General features: G+C 41.7%; 1 protein-coding gene across 3 annotated transcripts in view; it reads right to left on the bottom strand.

The window, feature by feature from the left end:
* LOC120858537 (protein bicaudal D homolog 1) overlaps window positions 1-8989 on the bottom strand; it is a 252137-nt gene extending 243148 nt beyond the window's left edge. For 2 of the 3 annotated variants that reach the window (XM_040234664.1, XM_040234665.1), the window contains exon 1: window positions 8569-8794. In XM_040234664.1, the coding sequence (XP_040090598.1) occupies window positions 8569-8781 (213 nt within the window). In that variant the 5' untranslated portion in view covers window positions 8782-8794. Of the gene's footprint in view, window positions 1-8568 lie in introns of all 3 variants that reach the window. The other variant, XM_040234666.1, reaches the window with a different exon arrangement.
* Window positions 8990-17950: the final 8961 nt, after the last annotated feature.

Genomic DNA, 17950 nt, shown 5'->3' with positions numbered 1-17950 from the left:
ATAGAAATTAGAGAAGTAAAAACACGCGTGACTGAGGTCTACATACTAGCCATAACTTTCCAGTTTTTCTTACTAAACACTCACATTTCTACAGAGTCACTTACTCCTAGAGTTGGAAGTTTCTAGGAGAGAGGCTGTCAGCCCTGGCTGCACCCATGAGGGGAGTGGGGTTACCATGCTGAACTGTCTCAGATGGGGTCCAGGCAGCAGTAGCTTTACAAATCACCTGCCAACTGATCCTAGTGAGTAGTCTGTCACCTCTTCAAAAAGAAGACCACAGCGGGTATCCAGGCTCTGTACAAACACTTCCAATGTTGAGCTCCAAAATCTTATATGAAGAATCTAAAGACAATATACTACGTTATAGATGGTCATTTTTCAAATGAATGTTTCTAATTTTCCTTGTTTTACTGAGGTATCATTGATTTACAATATTATATCAGTTATCAGATGTATAACATAATGAATCAAAATTTTTATATATTATACTCCACTTAAAGTTTTTATAAAATATTGGCTATAGTCCCTATGTTGTACAATATATTCTTGTAGCTTATTTATTTAATACACAATAGTCTGTATTTCTTAATCCCCTATTCTTGTCTTGCCCCTCTGCACTGGTAACCCCTAGTTTGTTTTCTATATCTGGGAGCTTGTTTCTGTTTTGATACATTCATTCATTTATTTTTTAGATCCCATATACAAGTGATAATGGGCTTCCCAGGTAGCTTAGTGATAAAGAATCTGCGTGCAATCCAGGAGCCATAGGAGATGCAGGTTTGATCCCTGGGTCGGGAAAATCTCCTGGAGGAGGGCATGGCAACCTGCTCCAGTATTCTTGCCTAGAGAATCTCATGGACAGAGGAACCTATGGGCTACAGTCCATAGAGTCACAAAGAGTCAGACATGACTGAAGTGACTAAGCATGCACACGTATGTGATAACACTCAGTCTTTGTCTTCCTCTTTTTTTTTTTTGGCCATGCCAGGTGGCATGCGAGATCTTAGTTCCCTGACCAGGGATTGAACCCAAGCCCCCTGAAGTGGAAGAGCAAAGTCTTAACCACTGGACCACCAGGGAAGTCCCATCTCTGTCTGACATTTCACTAAGCATAATACCCTTCAGGTCCATCCATGTTGTTGCAAACAGCAAAATTTTTCATCCTTTTTATGGCGAAGTAGTATTCCATTGTACCACATCTTCTTTATATGAACGGCTGATTTTACAGGGCACAATGACCCACCATTTCCCCTAACAACTACCAGCAGAGTTCCACAATCTTTGTACTTGTCCCTTTTCCTAAAATTCACTTCCCTCAATCTCTACCTGACTGGCTTATTCTAATCACTCAGATCTGGGCTCAGATGTCGTCCCTGGGAGAGGTTTTTCCTGATCATGTTTTCCCCAGCAAGCCTTCATCTCTTGACTCATGGCACTTCTCACATCTGACGTGCGTGTGTGCTTGCTGACTCTCTCCCCATAAGCTTCATTCAGGGAGTCCCATCTTGCTATCTTCAGAAAGCAGCACAGTGCCGCCAACATAGTAGCCACTGAGTAAAAATTTTTAAATGAATTAGTGAAATAGAACAAGAAGTAATGGACATGCCTCTGATGAAACCTGTGTTTTTTAAAAAAAGAAGTAATGGACAATCTAAAGAAAAAAAAATCCAGTTGGTATAAAATGTAAAATAGTTGACAATGTAGATTATAAAATACTAGGCCAATAAAAATTATGGATGGTTTTAATTTTCTTCATACTTTTGTGTACTTTATTGTCTTCAATAAAAGTAAATTATATTTATAATTATAACCAATGTAGTATTATAATAAAAGTAATTTTTTCTGAAAAGTTAAAAGCAAAAAAACCCTCAAGTATTACAGGGCAAAGATGGGATCACGTAATGAGTCCCAGTTGCTTCTGCATCATCTTGGCTTCTCCCCAGGACCCGGCATGGACAGGATGTGCCATCCTGCAGGAGGCAGGACCAGCTCTTGCTGGCCCTGGACACCAGCCACCTATTATGGTGATCCATGTAGCTCCAACACCAACCAGGAAGACAAGGAATCAAAATCACTGCTGATTCACCCAGAAAACTTTCCATCATTTCCCTTGGTATTATCACACAGGCCTGTCATAGGGCAACCCAACAAATTCCACCAGTTTCTATGACACACACACACACACACACGTTTTCTCTCTCAGAGACCACCCAGGCTATCCTTAGGGCCAACTCTGGTCACCTCTCCACCCTTCCAGCCTCCAGTGCCAACCACACTCCCTGAGGCTCTCTGGTTTTCTTCCCGAATCGGTCCCGTTTGCTTCACACTTGAGACATCAGTGCCTTAAAAATACAGTCCTGCCCTAGAAATACTTCATTTTAAAAGGATATGCTATTAAATTTAAATGTCAGGTTACAAAGTAATATGTACGACATTATTCCATTTTAATAAAAACAAAAGAACAACAAAAAACTTGCATATGGATTCACATGTTTAAAGATATTTGAAACAAGTATAAAAAAATACTCAAGTGCTAACACAGAGACAGAACTGGGAGGAAAGGAAAAGGAAACTACTTAACTGTCTACACTTTTACTTGACTAGGATCATTGCCACAAATGGTCATAATTATACAACTATAATTTTTAAAGAGCAGTCAAACTCTTGTGGCCAAAAAAAGAAAAAGTGCTAATGCACTCAGTCAGTGAGGGTTGGGGTACTGTTGCTCCTACCACCCCTAACCCACGAGGTCTGCCAGGGCTGGTTTTCCTCCCTGGGCCAGCCCAGCTTCTTGCCCACTGTTTATGAGTTGGCACATCTCCTAATTCAGAATGCAATAAGAGTAACTGGTGAAAACATTGTTAAATTATTTGTATATTCCATATTCTGGAAATTAGGACTGAATAAAATGACAACCAACTGCACAAATTATTCATTTGTTTTATTAAACTAAGAGTTGAGTATTTTAATTTATCAAGCAACTTATGCCTCCCCTCAAGGAAAACATGAATTTTAAAAACTCATATAACTCAGGCACCAACTTTGCCCTCTAAAACTTTCCCCCTAGAACCTTCCTTTGTGAATGAAACCACCTTCTAATCCATCCTGGTATTCTCACACCTACTCTCTTCTTCACTTTCCACAACCAGTCACATCCAACACCACCTTCCACCCTACACCCCCTTAACAGCCCTCAGGTTTGTCCCCCCTCACACCACTACCCCTACTGCCTCTGCAGTTCCAATCCACCCTCTGTGACCAACACCATGACCCTCTTAACCACATGCTGACTCAGGTGTTGGAGCCTCCCAGGTAATAAGTGCAAAGAAAGTGGTTTCTTCCTGAACCAGGTTTCACCACTTCACTTTGTGGCCTTGGGAAGGACCCCTAGCTTCCCAAAGACTAGGTTTTCTCTTTTGTATGATGCAAGCCATATCTATGGAGAAGGCAATGGCACCCCACGCCAATGCTCTTGCCTGGAAAATCCCATGGACAGAGGAGCCTAGTAGGCTGCAGTCCATGGGGTCGCTGGGAGTCATGCACGACTGAGCGACTTCCCTTTCACTTTCCACATTTCATGCATTGAAGAAGGAAATGGCAACCCACTCCAGTGTTCTTGCCTGGAGAATCCCAGGGACGGAGGAGCCTGGTGGGCTGCTGTCTATGGGGTCGCACAGAGTTGGACACGACTGAAGTGACTTAGCAGCAGCAGCAGCCATATCTATCTTGTAAAAGGATTGCTATAAGAATTACAGATAAGGCATGCAAAGTGCCTAGTCTTAAATGGGGCTGTATACATAGTTCAAGTCTTTATTACTTTAATTATTTTCTTATCTGTTAAAAAAAAAGGCAATAAACCTCTGAGTTACTTTGAAGATTAAATAAGATGTAAGGCACCGAACAGTTACTGTTTCCTTTCATTTCCTTTTAATGGTTCCCCATCTCCAAGACAAAATACAGTCACTGATACTTTCCCAATTTCATTTTCTGCCACTTCTCCTTCAGCATAATGAATTATTTAACAGTCAGACTCTGCACCTCTTTATACCCTCCTCTCCTTCAAAGCCATGTTTACAGGTAATATCTTAGGTGTGGGAAAGTCCTTTACTATGTATTTCAACATGCAAGCTAATTATCGTATTTTCAAATTTGGAATGCAACATCCATACAGTACAAGCATATTTAAGGGGAAGACGGGGAGAATATTTGTAAGTATTAAATTTTGAAAACCATCTTCAAATCATGGCTGCTGTACATGTTCATGAAAATATAATTAATGTGATGAGAGATGATAAAATTTTGCTAAGTGGTATCTGAGAAATACCTTCACTAGAGATGAAATTTTAAGTTGAAATAAAAAGAAAAAAATGGTGCAAGTTAGAGAAAAAGTGAAAGTTGCTCAGTCGTGTCCGACTCTTTGCAACCCCATGGACTATACAGTCCATGGAATTCTCCAGGCCAGAATACTGGAGTGGGTAGCCTTTCCCTTCTTCAGGGGCTCTTCCCAACCCAGGGATAGAAGCCAGGTCTCCCACATTACAGGATTCTTTACCAGGTGAGCTACAAGGGAAGCCCACAAGTCAGAGAAACTAGGTAAAATAAAAAAGAAGAAGAAATATGATTGAAAGTGTGGTTATGTTCGCTTGTTGAGGTTGCTTTCCAAAAGTATAAGTCCACATACTTTAGATGTTTTCATTAACTTCATAATAAATGCAACAGTAAGTATAACATTTCTTCTTTAAAAACAATAAAACTACTAGCTTAGATAAACAAATTAAATACTTTCTCTATGTTTCTTCATAGACTGGAAAATAAATCTGGGTTTTTCCCCCCATATGATTTTATGATTTAGAATTTACAAAGAGAAGAGAAACTGACAATCTTTCTAACCATAAGAGGGGGAAAAATGAGTTCTGTTTACAGATGAACTCAGGTACTTAAATGACTTTCGTCACGTCCCTAATATGACAATCTCTAAAAACATGTAAGTTCAGTGTTTATTTCTTGGACGATTTAATTAGAATCCTGAAAAAGCATCAAGTTGGCTATAAGAGGAAAAGCTGCTCTGTGTCCTCAAAGTGCTCGCTCAGCACGGGGTATCTACCCTTAGTGTCAGGCTGACAAAACGAGGAAATGAGGTAAAGATTCTTAGTAGAGAGTGCACTGTAACCTAGCTGCAAAACTTTTCTAAAGTTGTCACATGGATGTTTTCTAAAATGCTACCAGGAATGCTGAATCATTCCTTTCGAAGAGGATCTTTTAAAACTTCTCTACATTAAAAAAAAAAAATCTTCTGTAGATTTTAAACATTTTTAAAGCCAACAAACAAAACTCTTAAAGTTAAATTTTAGGGTTTTTTTTTTAATGAATGTTTAACTTTCAAATTATTTTAGAACCATGACTCTTCTTCAGATACTATTTTGGCCTGGGTGACAGGCACAGTGCTCATTTACACACATCCCAAAATTACAACCAGCCAGGCCCTCAGGCCACTGAAAAGCAAGCATTATCTGTGAAATCATAAAGCCATGGTCAAGTATTTTAGTGGACATGTATTTTGTCCAGCTCTCCAAAGATAATGAAAAGGAGAGCAGTATGATGATGTCAGAAGTCATTCTTTTTTCACAGCATTAGTACTTTTTTTTCTTCAAGTATGTTCTTTTGTAATTACAAGTCACGTGGGCACAGGGCAGAGCCCTAATGTTATGAAGCCAAGACAAAGAGCATTCCAGGCTTAGGAAAGAACGAAACTAGATAACAATTAATGAATTAATCGCCTTGATTCTGCCCATCTTCAGCGATACTGCTCACTTGCATTACAGTCAGAACTGTACCCAGCCTGGGAAAGGGGGGCGCTGACTCTAGAAAACAACATGGCCTGTAGGGACGGAGGCATGCCACGACACTGCAAATTACTAATGTCCAACTTGAACTCAGTGCAGTATTTTTCTGTTGACTGGTCCAGTTACTTTTAGATAGATTATATCTGTTGAAACAGCTTGGAAATAAACCAAAGATTTTATACTTGGCTTTATAGTTTAGTGCAGCAACATCATTTCCTATATATTCCTTCAAACGAACAAAAACTTCCTTTTGAGAAATTAGAGCACTAACAAAATGTGTTTTTCAAAAATGGCTTCTATGTGATATCACTGCAATATTTTAGTTTCCACAATTATTTTATATTTACTTTTCACATAGGAAATATTATTGAGACTGATTTAGCTCATTTAAATAATACTCCCACCTAAAGGATACATCATGTTTAAAGGGTCAAAATAACAGGTCTCACTATCAAATATAATGATTAATTTTATTACCCTAAAATACACTTTTATATAATTGTATAAGCCAGTTCACTGGGAACTTTCAATTACATTTATGCTAAATGCAAACTCAAAATACACATGTAAACAAGTATCATTTGCTGAAAATAATTTTGATAAAGTTTTGTTAATCTCCTGATATACAGAACAAAGTACACCTCAATTTTTGTAGGAAAAAAAATTGTAATTGGTATTTGCATTATTCTATATTAAGAAAAATGTCACACTGTTCTTATAAAACATTTTTTCTCATTTTTCCTATGATGCTGATGGAAGTAATACAAGTAGCTTTTAACACTAGTCACTTCGTATACTTCCTCATTTTCTTAGTCCTTCTCTGACACTAACCAATATGGACTGGTGAATGCTTGATAAAGTATATATTCTTCCAGTATAAATTTATTCTTTCATAAAGTATTTACTGTATGCTCACTATGTGGTGGGCTTTGTGTTAAAGACTTTGGATGCAATATTAATTAAGACAGATTCCTTGCCTAGAGAACACACGGTCTAGTAAAGGCAAAAGACAATTGCATTAAAGTTTACTATATATGGTGAATGCAATGACACAGAAAAACCCTAGTAGGGTTATTTGAATCAAGCAGGAAAGCTAGTTAACAGTTGTATTCCATTTCATTAAATTAAATCTACCATCTTTATCAAAGAGGTGATGGCTTAAAATTGCCTGGTTTGTACTTCCTTGTCTTGGTAAAACAGTGTTGATAAGTGTAGACAACATCAAAACACCTCTGAAAATTACAATCACCATCCTGTTTCCTGACTTCACCAGGTTTAGCATTATTGAATTTAAACGTGTCAGGTAAAGACCTAATATAAGTTGGAAAATACCATTAAATCTAGTTGTAGTTAAGAACAGACACATACTTGGTAAAAACAAAAACAAAAGACAAAACCAAAAGAACATAAACTAGAAATTTACAGCCTAACACACAAAAAATCAGATTTCCAATTGCGGTTTTTACCATATGTTTATTTTTTGACATTTAGGCATAAGAATAAAAATAATATATATCTGAAAGTATAAATGTTTTCCATATTATGTATTAAATTAGAAGGCAGGTTGATTAGATATGTCATAGATCATGCTTATGAAACAAGACAGCCCCTGAGAAACTGTTTGAGTACATTATAAGAAAAACATGTACGATTAACATTATATACCAGATTAGAATTAACATTTTAAATGCCAATGGGCACATAAAAATAAAGACGTGCCACACAGAAAAGCAGTGTGTACATTTTCATTTATGCTACACATAGTACCTCAGGAATTGGGTAAAACAGACTGAATTTCTTCAACAATATGTATATTCCTCTAGTCTTTTGTTAAGAAATCAAAGTATATTCACTACATATTTTTTTCCAAACATTAGCTGTCTTTAAAAGAAGCCAATACTAAAAGATTAAAGAGGACAACTGTTATATATACATGGTCCATTTGTGACATTCTGGTTTTATATATAGAGTCATTTAAAACAGAAGAGCCTTATTTGAAATGCCCCGCTGCTCATGCATTTGATATATGCCATTCTTTCAGACCATCTGTAGGGGAGTTAATTTTCCCTGGTCAGGGTGACCTTATAAGACTTTGGGCATGGCCCATCCTCACTCAGAGGGGAAATTGAGGCAGCAGCAATCCCCAGCAGTAAAGTTGTTTTTCTCCTGCAGCCAGACAAGAATAACTAAAGCCAAGGAGAAAGAAGAGTGCTCACTCTTTTTCAAATGGGATTGGCGGGGAATTCTCTTAATAACAGTTTTCAATCTTATCAAGGAGTGGTTACATTCAGCAGAAGGCTGAGGTTCTACATCCTTTGAAACTGTGGCTCCTCAACACAAACCTACACAAAGCCTTTGTGGATTATGGGACTGTCACTGAAACCTGAGCTTGATGTAACAGCAGTTTTGAGAAGTTTGATTTATGCATTCCGACCCGGCTGAATGTCGCCTCTGAGTGCTGAGACTTGAGGACTCTTACGAATCTCCCTCCCCCACAGGCCAAACAGCCATCGCCTCCAAATTCCAGATTATACATTCATTTCCTGGGCAATTTCCCTCTTGGGGGTAAAACAATGGACTCTTTCAACCTTCTCTTATCTACAAGGGTTCTAAGTGAAGAAACAGTCCTTTCAATAGTAAGCTTCCCGACTACTTTATAAATGATGAGTGGGCGCCGAGGGTGGGGGGACCAGGCCGAGCGGGCAAGAGGTGACAGGCAACTCACCTCTTTCAGCTGCTCCAACTCCTGTTTGAGGCTGTCGTATTCAGCCTCCAGCTCATCATACTGCTGTTTGAGGGTCAGCTTCTCTTCCAGTACCACCAGTCCGTATTCGGCTGCCTGGATCTTTTCGTGGGTGGTCTCCGTGAGCTCCTTGGTCAGCCTCTCTATCTCGGTCTTATAATGGTCCACAGTCTGCAATACCTCTTCCGCGGCCATAGCCCCGGCGGATGGAGGTAGGAGGGGGTAACCGGGTGGAGGAGATGGATGCAAAGCAGGCAGGGGAAGGGAGAAGGAACTAAAGAGGGAAGGATGAAAACGGGAAAAGAATTGCCTCTCCGGCAGCCGCAGCTACACTGCCCGAGAACCTGGCGAGAAACGCAACATGGAGAATGCAGGGGAGAGGATCAACGGCGAGGTGGCAGCTGCTGCGGCATGTGTCCTCCGGGCCGGACCCTGCCTGCGGTCAGCAGCGGTGCGGCATGGCCCAGCTGCGGCGGCCGGGGGCGGCAAGGGGCTCGGATTCTGCTTATTCAGAGGCGCGCGGCCGCCATGTCTCGGGGCAGCGTCACTGCAGTCTCCCCAGGTCCCGCGCTCCGGCTCGCCGCGCCCGCCCGCTCCACCTGCTCCCTCCGGCCGCGCCGCAGCCGGTGCGGAATGATGCAGCGTCGGCCCGCTCCCTCCCTGCGCGCTGGCCGGGGCTCCGAGCGGGAGGCGGGGAGGCGGACGGAGTCGGCGCGGGGGGAGGGGGAGGGACCAGACGGAAACCTCCGGAGGCGCCTCCCGCCGGTCCGCACCGCGGGTGCGGGGGCTGAGGCTGGGAAGGCTGGACGCGTGCGGGGTGGGACCCCAGCCCCGCCTGGCCCTGCCCGCCCGGCTGGCCGCCGGATGGGTGTCGAGGCCCCGGAGGGTGGCTTAGGCGCCTGGCTCTCGCTGAGACGTGAGCCCAAGCTCAGGAAGCTGCCTGGAATCGGTGCCTTCCTCAAAGAGAAGCAAACGGTAACTAGCACGCTCGTGCCCGGAGCCCGAGCATTCTCTTTCAGACCCCCTGGTCTCGCAGCACCCTTCCCGGTCTTCTACACCCAAACGCTGTGCTTCCAAAGCCTTCTAGGAGCCCCCCGCCCCCTGACACACACACAGACACACACACACAAGGTTCCTGCTTCCGCCCCTTCCGCCTCCTTCGTCTGCCCTTCTGCCCGCTCCTTTCCCTATCCTTCACCTCTCCTCTCTCCAAATAACCTTCCTGTCTCAGGACAGCCTTTGCTAAAGAGTGTTTGCCCTCACCCAAGCTTTCTGTGTCCAGTTTATCACATCACTGCTTAGAAAAAGATCTATAATGTAGGCCTCTGGGTACTATTATTTCTTGCCCCAGTAGTTATACTTCACAGATTCTTCAATAAAGGAAAACTGCATGAAATTCCCTCTATATAGTATCAACAGTACCCTACAATAAATAGTCTTAAGAAGAGCTAATAGTTCTGGAGACCATGTGCGAAGCATTCTTCTAAGTATGGTACATGCAATCTCTCCCATCCTAACAGCAACTCTGAGGTCTGGACCATTAGAATTCACAGGTGATGAAAGAAAGGCACAGGGAATTTGAGTGATTTGCCCAAAGTCAGGCAACTCTTAACTGATGAAGCCAAAATTTAATCATAACTCTAGAGCTGTAACCTGAATCATTATGTTTATTCACCTTCACTCATTACTAATGCAAAACCAAAAACTATATATTACATGCTCATAAAATGACCACTGTAATCAACATGAAGAGTGATAATGAAGAGTCACAAAAGGAAATGAAGGCAAGGTCAGAGTGAAAGAGAATAAAGAATAAAGAAATGGGAATTGAGAACAACCAAGAAGAAAGGCAGCAATAGGAACAGAAAATGAGCTATTTCTGTGTAACTAGGCACCCCACCCCAGTACTCTTGCCTGGAAAATCCAATGGACGGAGAAGCCTGGTGGGCTGCAGTCCATGGGGTCGCTAAGAGTCAGACACGACTGAGCAACTTTCACTTTCACTTTTCACTTTCATGCACTGGAGAAGGAAATGGCAACCCACTCCAGTACTCTTGCCTGGAGAATCCCAGGGACGGGGGAGCCTGGTGGGCTGCCGTCTATGGGGTCACACAGAGTCGGACACGACTGAAGCGACTTAGCAGCAGCAGCAGCAGTAGATTGTGAAGGCGCTTCCCAGGTGGAGCTAGTGGTAAAGAACCTGCCTGCCAGTGCAGGAGATATGGCAATAAAAGACTTGGGTTCGATACCTGGGTCAGGAAGATTCCCTGGAGAATGAACGGCAACCCAATCCAATATTCTTGCCTGGAAAATTCCATGGACAGAGGAGCCTGGCAGGCTACAGTCCTTATGGTTGAAAAGAGTCGTACTTGATTGAAGTGACTTAGCATGCAATAGGCTATGGAGTCAATAGATCAAGGACCTGACCAGTTTCTTCCCTCTCTCCTGGTGACACTTACTGCAGAGTTGTTTCTAAGTGGCCAAGAGGTGTTCAAATACACACACACACACACACACACACATGCTGCTCTTTAAGCAGGACTCTCCCGTCGTTGTGTACAAGGTGAAGGGGAAAAAGACAGTGGTTGATGGTGTGGGAGGAGGAGCAAATGACAATGTCCTTATAAAGCCATGACTAACAGGTTCTCTGGATGTGATTCTTCAAAAATAGACCAAAACAAGAGATTCCTTCCACATGCTCACAGTTACAACAAGATATTCTCTTGTGATTATCTGATCAAGAAAGAGAAGAGAAGGCAAGGGAAGGAGAGGGGAGAGGAGGAAAGGGAAGGGAGAGGAAAAAGAAAACACATGAATTTGTTTTGGGTTTGGATCACCATAAATTCTATTCCAGCTTCGCACTCTTGATCTCACTGCAGTTAAGAAGCCCATCCCCACCCCATGTGCTCCTGTAGAGCCCAGTCTCCATGACAATGATGAATGACCATGAACTGCTGAAGAAGAGGAGAGGAAACCTGTAATTGCAGTTAGCTAAACTGCCTTCTTCCCAAAGTATAAGCACAGCTCTTCAAAGGGATCAAAACACTTGGAGTAGATTGCTGTGTCTCTTTTTCCTCTGGACAGAACAAAGAATGGAGTCTTCTTCTGTAACTTTCCTGAGTTTCCATTGCCACCCATTGCCTATGCCCCATTTTCCTGATTGATACAATTTTGTTAATATATTCAGCCTGGCTTCATTAAGACATGTACACTAGTTTAATAGTTTAAGATTTGATTACAACTTTTATCCTTTCTAAGTCAGTATTTAACTTGAAAAAAGTAAGCATTTCCTTACTCTTCCAGTATTGCAGTTATATTTTTCTCTCTTTATTCATATATGTGTCATAGTGAAAGAAAGTGAAGTCGCTCAGTCATGTCCGACTCTTTGCGACCCCATGGACTGTAGCCTACCAGGCTCCTCCATCCATGGGATTTTCCAGGCAAGAATACTGGAGTGGGTTACCATTTCTGTCTCCCATATAATATATACATGCATACATATATATATGTATATATAAATCAATGTCACGTACCCAGAAAATAATTTCTTAAATCATTTGTAGAAGCACAGTTCCCTCATATTTATCTTTGCAGCCTCCAATCATTTATGATACTTTCTAACAAATATATTTTTAAAAGTTGTGTTTTTGTGGTCTAGTACCTCAAACCAGAGCTTCCCAGGTGGCTCAGTGGCAAAGAATCTGCCTGCCAAACAGGAGACATGGTTTTGATCCCTGGGTCGGGAAGACCCCCTGGAGAAGGAAATGGCAGCCCACTCCAGTATTTTTACTTGGGAAATCCCATGGACAGAGGAGCCTGGCATGACTTTGCAATTAAACTGCCACCACCACCACCTCAAACCAACCTTTCACCAACTTTGTCAGCATGAATATTGTTTTCTCTTGCTCTCATTCATTCATTCAGTGATTAAACCAATGTTTATTAAGTACTCATTGTGTCCAAGGTACAACAGTTAAGCCTTGTGAAATCAATGACCAATAAGATGTCAATGCTCAAATATCCATGACTCACGGAGTTTATGTTCTGGGAGGGACAGAGAAAGAATAACATAAATAAAAAAAACAGCAATAACAAAAAAGGAAATTAATACAATAATTCCTAATTTTGACATTGACAGGCTGCTGCTGCTAAGTCACTTCAGTCGTGTCCAACTCTGTGAGACCCCATAGATGGCAGCCCACCAGGCTCCCCTGTCTCTGGGGTTCTCCAGGCAAGAACACTGGAGTGGGTTGCCATTTCCTGCTCCAATGCATGAAAGTGAAAAGTGAAAGTGAAAGTTGCTCAGTCGTGTCAGACTCTTAGCAACCCCATGGACTGCAGCCTACCCAGGCTCCTCCGTCCATGGGATTTTCCAAGCAAGAGTACTGGAGTGGGTTGTCATTGCCTTCCCCTATCGACAGGCAGAATACAGCATAAATGGTTAAGAGCACAAGCTGGTTGGCTTGGGGCAAAACCCAAATTCGCCACTTACTCATTATTGTGCCTCAGTTGCCTCATCCTTAAAGAGGGAATAATAAATTAATCAACTAGTGAGATTGCTGTGAATAGAATAGTATTTGATACCTAATACGCAGCATATGGGCTTCCCTGATGGCTCAGACAGTAAAGAATTTGCCTGCAATGCCAGAGACCCAGATTCAATCCCTGGGTCGGGAAGATGCCCTGGAAAAGAGAATGGCAACCCACTCCAGTATTCTTACCTGGAGAATTCCATGGACAGAGGAGCCTGGTGGGTTATACAGTCCATACTGACACAAAGAGTTGGACACAACTGAGCAACTAACACTTTCTGCTTTCAAGCAGCATATGTGTGCTTGTTTCTTTAAATTTTTGAAGAAAATAAGGATAAAATTGGAGTTTCCCAGGTGGCACAGTGGTAAAGAATCCGCCTGCCAATACAGGAGACAAGGGTGTGATCCCTGGGTCAGGAAGATCCTCTAAAGGAGGAAATGGCAATCCACTCACTCCTGTGTTCTTGCTTGGAAAATTCCATGGACAAGAGGAGCCTGGGGGGCTACAGTCCATGCGGTCACAAAGAGTCAGACACGACTGAGCATACATATAAGGATAAAATTGAGATAGAAAAAATAAATAACAGGATAATCAATGGAGATCTCTCTGAAGAAGTGATTTTATGGAACATGAAGGAATTAGATACGGAAAATGCAGGGGAAGACCTTTCCAGGGAGTGGGAACAGCATGTGTAAAAATCTAAGGCACAAAATAACTTGGTGAGGGCAAAGAATAAAAATCAGGCTGAAGTTGATTAAGCAAAGGGGACATGGTTTAAGACTATGCTAGAGAGACAGGCAACACTGGAACATACCCGGAAATCACGCCTACCTTGCAGGTTAGGATAGGGAGTTTGGCTGTTACCCACCTGAAACTAATACAGTGTTCTATGTCAATTATATCTCAATTAGAAAAACAGAGTCTAGTGTTTCAAAGTATAAATGTTCACAGAGTAAAAATTTTCCAAGGGAAGTAAGTTTCACATCACAGAAACAAGAAGAGACAAGATAGTTCCGTTTAGCTTCTCAACATGAACTAGAAAATTTGTTAAATAGCCCTACTAACTGAACCTGGGCTTCCCAGGTGGCACTAGTGGTAAAGAACCCATCTGCCGATGCAGGTAGACATGAGACACGCGGGTGCAATCCCTGAGTTGACAAGATCCGCTAGAGAAGAACACAGCAACCCACTCCAGTATTCTTGCCTGGAGAATCCCACGGACAGAGGAGACTGACAGGCCACAGTCCACAGAGTCATAAAAAGTCAGACACAACGGAAGTGACTTAACAGCTGAATCAGCCTTAAAGTCAGAAGAGCTGATGGATTATGAGTTATGATTTTTGAGACTCCCGGAAAGGACTTTTTAAACCCTCTGCCCTTCTTTCTAATCCCCCTCAATGATGTCTGAAACTTCTTTGGTAATAAAAAAAGAAGTCTATTATCTCATAATTAGAAGTACATTTTTTAAAAATGCAAAAAGTTACTAAACTTACAGTTATAATTGCTTTTTTCCCCCTGATTCTGATAGTTACACCAAAGAAGGAACAGAATGGTTGAAAAGGAGGAGGCTAGGAACACTGAAGACAAATATCATTTGTGCCTAAGGCAACTCTTCAGGGCTTCCCTGGTAGCTCAGCTGGTAAAGAATCCACCTGCAATGCAGGAGACTCCTATTCAATTGCTGGGTCGGGAATATCTGCTGGAGAAAGGATAGGCTACCCACTCTAGTATTCTTGGGCTTCCTTTGTGGCTCAGCTGGTAAAGAATCTGCCTGCAATGCAGGATACTGCAGTTCAGTCCCTGGGTTGGGAAGATGCCCTGAAGAAGGGAAAGGCTACCCACTCCAATGTTCTGCCTGGAGAATTCCATGGACTGTATAGTCCAAGGTGTTGCAAAGAGTTGGACACGACTGAGCGACTTTCATTTCACAACTCTTCAAGATTTGAGTAGAATTCCTTAATTGCTTCTTTTTGTTAACATATGTTCTTTTCTCTTGGTTTTTGGTGGCCTCAGAATTTATACAGAGATCCCAAATCTGTTCAGAAGCTTTCCTTTGCCTAACAGTCAAAAAAAAAAAAAGAGAGAATAAGAAATTTGGGTTTTAGTCTCAATGCAGGGGGATATTATTGGTTATTCAGCCAGGAATGAAATTATTTGATTTGTATCTTAAGAATATCACTACTATGCACAAAAAAGTTTGGAGGTATCAAAAGATAGAAGTAGGATCACTAGTTAGGAAGCTGTTGCAATTGTCCCAGAGGAAACAAAATGGTGGCCTGAATTAAGGTGGTGGCAGTAGAAAAAAGAAGTGGATGCATTCAGAATACACTGGGAGAGGGGACTGAAAAAGTCTCAAAACTTGGTTGGAAATTAGATATAGGATGGAGAAAGGAGAAAAAGGAACCATTAATAAATTCTAATTTCCTGACTTGGGCAGTCAGGACAATGGTTTGCATTAGTTAGATTGGAAGGCTGGGGCAGGGGAGTTGCTGGAGATTAAGAGCTCTACTTTGGACATATTAAGTTCAAGACACTTTTGAGACATTTGAATAGAAATATTTAGTAGATAATTGGATGTAAGACCAGATTTAAGAAAGACTTCTTGGGAGATACAAAAAATTCTCCTCTGAAAAATCACTAGTATTAAATGGTATTTAAAGCAAAGAAAATGAATCGTATTACCTAGTTAAAGAATGTAAATAGAGAAGAGAAGGGACCCAGGACCTATCCCTAAGGAACCCCTAGTAAATGTTGAGTTGGAAGAGGAAAAGCCTGCAGAGAGGGGACCACTCAGTGTGGTAGGAGGAAAATCAGGAGAGAAAGATTTGAAAGGAACAAAAGAGAAGGTTTGAAGTGTGAAAAAATAAGGACCAAGTCAATGCCATTGAGAGATCAAGGTCAAGTAAGATGTGGAGTCAAATAAGATGTGTACACAGAAATGTTACTGAATTTGGCAACACGAAGGTAAGTACTCTTTTTTTTTTCTTTAATTTCTTTCTCTTTTTTTGGTGGGAGGGAGTGTAATACACTTTATTTTATTTTTTTTAATTGAAGTATCAGTTCAGTTCAGTTCAGTCGCTCAGTCGTGTCTGACTCTTTGCAACCCATGAACCATAGCACCAGGCCTCCCTGTCCATCACCAACTCCCAGAGCTTGCCCAAACTCATGTTCATTGAGTCGGTGATGCCATCAACCATCTCATCCTCTGTCATCCACTTCTCCTCCTGCTTTCAATCTTTCCCAACATCGGGGTCTTTTCAAATGAGTCAACTCTTTACATCAGGTGGCCGAAATACTGGAGTTTCAACTTTAACATCCGTCCTTCCAATGAACACCCAGGACCGATTTCCCTGAGGATGGACTGGTTGGATCTCCCTGCAGTCCAAGGGACTCTCAAGAGTCTTCTCCAACACCACAGTTCAAAAGCATCAATTTTTCTGTGCTCAGCCCTCTTTATAGTCCAATTCTCACATCCAGACATGACCACTGGAAAAACCGTAGCCTTAACTAGACTGAGCTTTGTTGACAAGTATAGTTGATTTAAAATATTGTGTTAGTTTCAGATATATACCAAAATGATTCAGCTATATGTATATTTTTTCAGATTCTTTCCCATTATAGGTTATTATAAGATACCGAATATAGTTCCCTGTGCTATACAGTAAATTCTTATTTTTTATATATAATAATGTGTATCTCTTAATCCCATATTCCTAAGTGATCCATCCTCCCTGCTAACTTCCTCCTTTGGTAACCATGTTTGTTTTCTGTGCTTGACTCTGTTTCTGTTCTGTATATAGGTTCATTTGTATTATTTTTTAGATTTCACATGTAAGTGATACCATATATTTGTCTTTCTCAATCTGACTGACTTCACCCAGTATGATAACCTTTAGTCTAGTCAAGGCTATGGTTTTTCCTGTGGTCATGTATGGATGTGAGAGTTGGACTGTGAAGAAGGCTGAGCGCCGAAGAACTGATGCTTTTGAACTGTGGTGTTGGACAAGACTCCTGAGAGTCCCCTGGACTGCAAGGAGATCCAACCCGTCCATTCTGAAGGAGATCAGCCCTGGGATTTCTTTGGAAGGACTGATGCTAAAGCTGAAACTCCAGTACTTTGGCCACCTCATGTGAAGAGTTGACTCACTGGAAAAGACTCTGATGCTGGGAGGGATTGGGGACAGGAGAAGAAGGGGACAACCGAGGATGAGATGGCTGGATGGCATCACGGACTCAATGGACGTGAGTCTGAGTGAACTCCGGGAGTTGGTGACGGGCAGGGAGGCCTGGTGTGCTGCGATTCATGGGGTTGCAAAGAGTTGGACACAACTGAGTGACTGAACTGAACTGAACTGAGGTACATCCATGTTGCAGATGGCATTATTTCATTTGTTTGTGCTAAGTTGCTCAGTCAAGACCAACTTTTTGTGACCCCATGGACTGTAGTCTACCAGGCTCCTCTGTCCATGAGATTCTCCAGGCAAGAATACTGGAGTGGGTTGGCATTTCCTCCTCCAGGGGATCTTCCTGGCTCAGGGATCAAACTCATCTCTTATGACTCTTGCATTGGCAGGTGGGTTCTTTACTACTAGCACTACCTGGGAAACCAATATTCCATTGTATATGTATACATCTTCTTTATACATTCATCTCTTGATGGGCACTTAGATTGATTCCATATCTTGGCTATTATAAATAATACTATCATAAACATTGGGATGCATATAGTCTTTCCTGGTTTATTTTATGGTTTCCTTTGCTGTGCAAAAGCTTTTAAGTTTGATTAGATTCCATTTGTTTATTTTTGCTTTTATTTCTTTGGTCTTGGGAG

The sequence above is a fragment of the Oryx dammah genome, unplaced genomic scaffold, assembly GCF_014754425.2.
Source record: "Oryx dammah isolate SB20612 unplaced genomic scaffold, SCBI_Odam_1.1 HiC_scaffold_29, whole genome shotgun sequence".
Classification (NCBI taxonomy): Eukaryota; Metazoa; Chordata; class Mammalia; order Artiodactyla; family Bovidae; genus Oryx; species Oryx dammah.
The sequence above is the reverse complement of the archived record's forward strand: the minus strand, read 5'-3'. Positions and strand labels throughout refer to the sequence as shown.